The following is a 6,476-nucleotide window of genomic DNA, read 5'->3' as shown; positions in this document are numbered from 1 at the left end:
AATACCGGCAATTTGATGTTTAATAATAACACCTGAGTATTTCTTAACTAAACAAAACTGCCGAAAGAAGAATTTTTTTTTTTTTTTTTTTTATAAGAAAAGAGTTGCAGAGAATTTTTTAAAAATTTTAAGAAACTTTATAGGCTGAAAAGTTTTTTTTACGTTAAGAAATTCACGTGCCAAATTACAACCCAAATCAAGAATGAGTAACTGGGGAAATAAATGCATTTTACACAAAAGACTCGAAATACATTTTATAAAGCAACTAAACAACAGTATTAAAAAACATTAAAACAAAAAACGCTATTTGAAACCAACGCATTCACAACTGATATTTTGAGAATGCGATGTTGTTATTAAAACCAGGGAGTTATGATTTTGTTTAAGACTGTTATTTTAATATGCTGTGGTTAAGTTACAATTAAGCGGTCTAAAATAATTTTACTTTTTAGCTTTTTGTGCTCTCGTTCACGGAGACTAAAAACATCATAGAATAATTATAAAAACCATAGTAGATAAATTTCAAAATAGCTTTTCAGTTCGTTTTTTTTTTTTTTTTATTTCGAAACTGTGTTCTTTTTATATAACTTTTTCTTATGTTATTATGTTTTTTTTGTAATATTGCCATTATTTTGGTACTTTATATGTTATGTGTAGATTTATTTTTGATTAGCAATTTATTATAGTTATTTATTTTTGTTAAAGAATATAGGTCAAAATAGTAATTGTTTATGCAATGTTTTTTAAGAGATATGCGGTTATGAAAATAGCCGTTTTGTTTATCAATAATAAAGGATACTGACGGGACACGCAAGATTGATATATAATATTGTATATTATATATAAATATATCCTATAATAATTTAAAATCAATCGGGCTGTACTATTTTTATTCCACCATCAACTTCGAAAGCCTATTTCTTATTGGGAACCACTCGGCGTGAAATCGATTATTCTATTTAAATGCATTCCATTTAAATGCATTCTACAAATTATTCCATTTAAATGCATTTTACACACTCCACCGTATTTTAAAAACCTAAAAAGTAAATTAATTTTAGGCCGCTTAACTGTAGCTTTACCGTCAATTTTATTCTGTAATAATAAACACACAAAGAATGAGTTGATTGTTAACTTGGCCGTTTAATGAACCCTTTTACATCAAATAATATCCGACAATAAACTGTTTCCGAACTTTGAAAAAAATAGGCATTTTCGAACATCTTTACAGAATCCAAAGCCACTGAAATAGCGCAAGATGAAAACACATTGAAATATTACAACTAAAACGTTTAATCGAGAGCAGGTTATTACCTACGTTTAAGCATCGTTAAGTTGGGAAATAACCTTGGTCTAAAATAGTAAAATTACATAGATTTAAAATGCGATCAAAAACGGGAAATAACCTAAGGTTAAATGTCATTTTGGAAATAACCTTGGGATAGTTTGACTAACGATGAAACAAATGCCAACCACACATGTTGTAGATAAGCAATGGGTTTCATAACGATATTCGAAAGTGTTTTAATGATATGCTTGCTAATACAAGTCAAAGCCTCTAGTAATGATATTCAGTGTTTATACAGCGAACAAGCATTTATGGTTTTTTCATCCGGAAAGTTAACGTGTGCGTTATCATGCGATTGTGGCACTGGTATTGTCCCTAATTATGTCGGTTGTGACATATGTTGTTGCAACCAGACATCAAAGACAATACAACAAGAAGCTATTAAATATTTACGTAAGCAATATGCAGTTATTACTTATAAAATTGATTATTTTAATTAATACTATATTACGCTTAATACATGACAATTTATCTGTTATTGAAACTGCTAGACTAAATATATCTGCATCATGAATATTATACTCAATGTCTTCACATATACCATATTTTATATCTTTTAGAACATCAAATATCAGTACTAATAGGTGTGTGCAGCGTTCTTGGATTTTTTACTTTGTTGTTTTTAGTAATTTTACTTCTATGGCGTTTTAAATATAAAGGTAAAATTATATATTCTTTCTTTTTATGTATTCTGTTCTACAATATTTGTAAATGGACTGTGCGCCAATAAAGTATGATTATTTAACTCTGTGTGTTTGTAAATATATATATATATATATATATATATATATATATATATATATATATATATATATATATATATATATATATATATATATATATATATATATATATAGTATTGTAGAAATTATGTTAATATTTTCAGTAAGAGTGCTCAATACAGCGTAGAATAAGTAGAATATACTATTATTGTTATTATATAAACTAAATAATTAGCTTGGTTTATATTACATTACTTAAAGTTTCACGCAGTAGCGATCATAAATAACATCTGATGATCGCTATTGCGTGAAACTTTAAGTAATGTAATATAAACCAAGCTAATTATTTAGTTTATATAATAACAATAATAGTATATATATATATATATATATATATATATATATATATATATATATATATATATATATATATATATATATATATATATATATATATATATATATATTTCTGTATTAAAATAAAATTTTCCATCATTACTTTGACTTTCAAAATTTTCACAGGTAAAACATCAAAATACACAACAGATTCAAAGGATCAATGCGAGTTACTGTCAGAAACGCAGCATTGTTAAAACGACGAAGTTATTTATATTTAGCTATTTATTAAATTTTTATTATTGAAATTAGGTTTGTATTTTGGTTAAACTTAATTTTAAAAGTTTGTTCTCAAACTTCTGTTTGTAGAAAACAGCAATTAACTACAGCCTAAATTATTTTTTGCCTCCACCAATCAACTGTTTATTAAAAAACATTCGTTTAATTTATTTTCATACCAAACCTGGTAAAATTTCAAAGTTGAAGCAAAAATATCAGTAGATGAGTTCAATTGATAATTAAGAGCTGAAAGTTGGTAAATAAAGCTTTTTAAGTACAAGGGAATTTATTTAAGTCATAAGTTTTAAAAACAGGAAAAAGTAAATATTAGGCGTCTTTTCAAATAAATTACATGGGTTGCGTTCATTGGCGAATCCTGCATAAAAAGGTTGGAGGGGGGGGGGGGGGAATAAGTGTAAAGAAAACAACAATAATGCTGAGCTTAAAAAAATTCGATTCACAACAACTCTCCCTAAACTTTTAATGATTTAAAAAAAATTAATAATCGAATTCAGTTTTGCATAACTGCATACAGTATCATTCATTGGAATCATATAAATATCAGGCGCGGATCCAGGAATTTGTAACTGTGTGGCCAAATTTTATTTTCACGGTTGAAGTTTCAATAAAAGATCGATATTTTAATATTTTTTCACAGCATTTATTGATTGAATAAAGCGTCGGTAACGTATAATAAGAGCTGTTGTGGCCATAGCAGGAATCTCTATAGTCAAATTCCATAAGTTACGGCAGACAAAGTTAAATTTTTAGGGATTTTTCTGAAGCGAAAAAACCCAAAAATAATGTGGCTGCCGTTAAATTTAAAATACCTGTTCAATGTGGCAATGGCCACGTATTTTAAATTCAATGGCCTGAATATTATTGCATGGAAATTAGATCCACCGGGTTTTGTAACTAACAGAGAGTTTACTAGTGGTTAAGTAAAAAAGTTCACATTTCAGTGATAAATTCAAGACCAGCACCTCAAGAGACAAAGCTTAAGGCCGGCGCCCTTGAGCACGATGTTAATGCTGAATCCAACAACATTCAAGGCCGAGGTCTCGGTCAAAGATGAAAACTCGGGGCTAAAAGCTAACTTAACATGGTCAACACTTTCCTTGCCAAGAGTTTTGTTTAAAAGTAGAAGCTAACAAAACATTGAATTTATACCTACCCCATTTAATGGTATGGAAACTAACCGCATACACAAGAAAAAAATTGTTATTTTAATAACAATTTCATCCGCTTCTTCCAAACTTTGCGTTCTTCTTTTTTTGTGTGAATTAATTCGTGAATTTATATATGTGTATTATATACTTTGTGTATTATATACTTTGTGTATTATATACTTTGTGTATTATATACTTTGTGTATTATATACTTTGTGTATTATATACTTTGTGTATTATATACTTTGTGTATTATATACTTTGTGTATTATATACTTTGTGTATTATATATATACTTTGTGTATTATATACTTTATTACTTTATATTTGTGAATTATGTTTGCGAATCAAAGAATTCCTTACAACTGTTAAGATAAAGAACTGCATATAACGTAAAATAAAGTTGAATAAAAATCTGATAAAAAATAGTTAACTAATATTATGTTAAAGATTCATAACTTATAAAACTTTTGAAACAAAAATTCCTTCTAATTTGATATTGATAGTCTTAAGCGTTAACACTCCCGTACTTTTTAAAACTGCAATTGCAATGATATCTGGAACTATAACTTGCAACCAATGCTTCAGTCAAAAATGTGCTGATCACTCTTTTTCTCTTGAAAAAGAGTGATCAGCACATTTTGACTGAAAATCTATTGGTCTTCATTAAAATAAACTTAAAAATTTCATATATGAAACGAAGCTCAAACCCGTTCCGGCACCCGCACCTCGAGCATATTTGGAATGAATCGTGTTCTGGATATGTATGAAAAAATTTGCGGAAGAAGCTAATTTACCAGAATATTGATGCTACATTGCACCAACATCTGTAGCATTAGGGGAAGAGAGTTATACCAGTAATCGTAAAAGTTAACAAACATCTAACTTGGCATTTCTTTAATGAACATCCAATTGGAAAGGTAATCTACAACAGAAAAAGCATAAGGCCTGATTTTATGATGACCTCGCATTATTTTTATATGTAGATTATATATAACTTTATTTTAAGGGTATTTCTTTCATTATTTATTATTAGCTTTTCTTTTGTATTCCAGAATAAAGGGGTATTTTTTAAAAATGTAAAAAATCTGGTGTTAAAAGTAATTTTCCCAGGCATGAATACAATATTTATATTTTTAATGGGTAAGTTTAAATTGCTCTATAATAAGATTTTTTTTATCTTAAAAGGTCTCGACATAGTTTCCAATTAAACAAACAAAAAAAAAGATGTTTATTTTAAAACAACGAATATTTTTAGTCAACCAATCTCCTTGCTGTAAGACTCTCCCAAATTCTCTGACACGGTTTTCTGTCACGCAGTATGTAGATGTGAATCCCTTGACACATATATCAATTCGAGTAGGTCTATCACCTCTAACAATAATCATATAATATTTATTATGATGATGAAATTCTACTTTTGCTGAATTTTCCTCGTTGTTCCGGCGATGCCGAACTCGATGAACAGAAATGAGATAAGTAAGATATGCTCTTGTCCATTTTTCGTTTTCAACAGAATGCATATCTTGCCTTCAATTAAATTGAGAAATCGTCCTTGCGAGCTGCACAGAAACAACTCGGACAGCTGTGACTTATCCCCTGTAAATATTGGACAGCGTTTGTGATTCTAATGTAACCTATTTTTAAACACCTCGATAGCCCCTGACAGCGGTGGTTTTTTGTTTGTATATTATTACAAGTAATAGGTAATAATTTTGTTTACAAAATTTAAGAGATTGCCAAGTATGTTATAAGTTATAAGAAGTTTTTAAAAAAATTAAATCCGAAACCACGTTTTTTTAAAATGCAGTTTTTTGGAAACCCTGTTTCCTTATTTAAACCCTTTACACTCCGGATTTTTTCTTCTATAAAATGAAGCTCCAGCGTACTTGTTGCAATACCAAGTAGAAATGGTGGATTTTGAATAAAATCAATTTAAAAATAAAATAAAAAAAGATAACACGCAAACGGATATTCGAATCATTAGATGCATAAATTAATTTATTTAAACAAAGTTACAAATAAACTTATCATGTCGACAAAGTCTCCAACGGAGTACAAAGGGTTATCTGTCGCTTTACTATATATTTTGTTATATTATTATATTATTTTACTATAAACTTTTAGCTCGTTCAAAAACATTTTGTAAAGAGAAAATCAGGTATTTAACATGACTATGACACACTTTTTTCCGTTAGCAAAGACCATTCTTGGAGTATCTAATTTAAAAAGTTATGTACTTTTGAGCACCAAGTCTCAGGCTAATCAAGACTGACATTAGTAACTTAAAGATATTACTATAAAAAGCACAAATCTATTCTAAGGGCCATTTGAATAAAGAATAGCTGCCCTTAGACGAAACTAACAATTGAATTTTTACATATCTTTAAAAGTCTAGTGGATCTACTTAAGATCCACCATTTCCGAAAAACCATACTTCATTAGCTCGTTCCCAGCCGGCACGCAACGTTGTATTAACGTTGTATTTACGTTAGATTTTAAGTTAGTACAACGTTGCCGGTTCGGCAAAATGGAAAGGTTTTGTAACGTAAAATTCTTACGTTAGATTTACGTTAGATAATAACGTTATACAAACGTAAAATTCTAATGTTAGATTAACGT

General features: G+C 28.6%; 1 protein-coding gene across 1 annotated transcript; it reads left to right on the top strand.

Annotated features, from left to right (window-relative positions):
- The first annotated feature begins 1,117 nt into the window (after positions 1–1,117).
- Positions 1,118–2,794, top strand: LOC149889406 (uncharacterized). Its single transcript, XM_090085374.1, has 3 exons — positions 1,118–1,741; positions 1,909–2,007; positions 2,593–2,794. The coding sequence occupies exons 1-3, from the start codon at positions 1,495–1,497 to the stop codon at positions 2,661–2,663; spliced, it is 417 nt and encodes a 138-aa protein (XP_089941500.1). The 5' UTR covers positions 1,118–1,494; the 3' UTR covers positions 2,664–2,794.
- The last annotated feature ends 3,682 nt before the right edge of the window (positions 2,795–6,476 follow it).

The sequence above is a fragment of the Hydra viridissima genome, unplaced genomic scaffold (genome assembly GCF_058129835.1).
Source record: "Hydra viridissima isolate aposymbiotic clone 2 unplaced genomic scaffold, HvirCarnegie_v1 scaffold_4, whole genome shotgun sequence".
NCBI lineage: Eukaryota > Metazoa > Cnidaria > Hydrozoa > Anthoathecata > Hydridae > Hydra > Hydra viridissima.
The sequence above is the reverse complement of the archived record's forward strand: the minus strand, read 5'-3'. Positions and strand labels throughout refer to the sequence as shown.

What these genes read in the sequence shown, in the direction of transcription:
- LOC149889406 (XM_090085374.1), top strand. Translation starts at nt 1,495, where the DNA reads ATGGGTTTCATAACGATATTCGAAAGTGTTTTAATGATATGCTTGCTA. An exon ending in AGAAGCTATTAAATATTTAC is followed by an intron (nt 1,742 to 1,908) that starts GTAAGCAATATG and finishes TATATCTTTTAG; the next exon opens with AACATCAAATATCAGTACTA. An exon ending in ATGGCGTTTTAAATATAAAG is followed by an intron (nt 2,008 to 2,592) that starts GTAAAATTATAT and finishes AAATTTTCACAG; the next exon opens with GTAAAACATCAAAATACACA.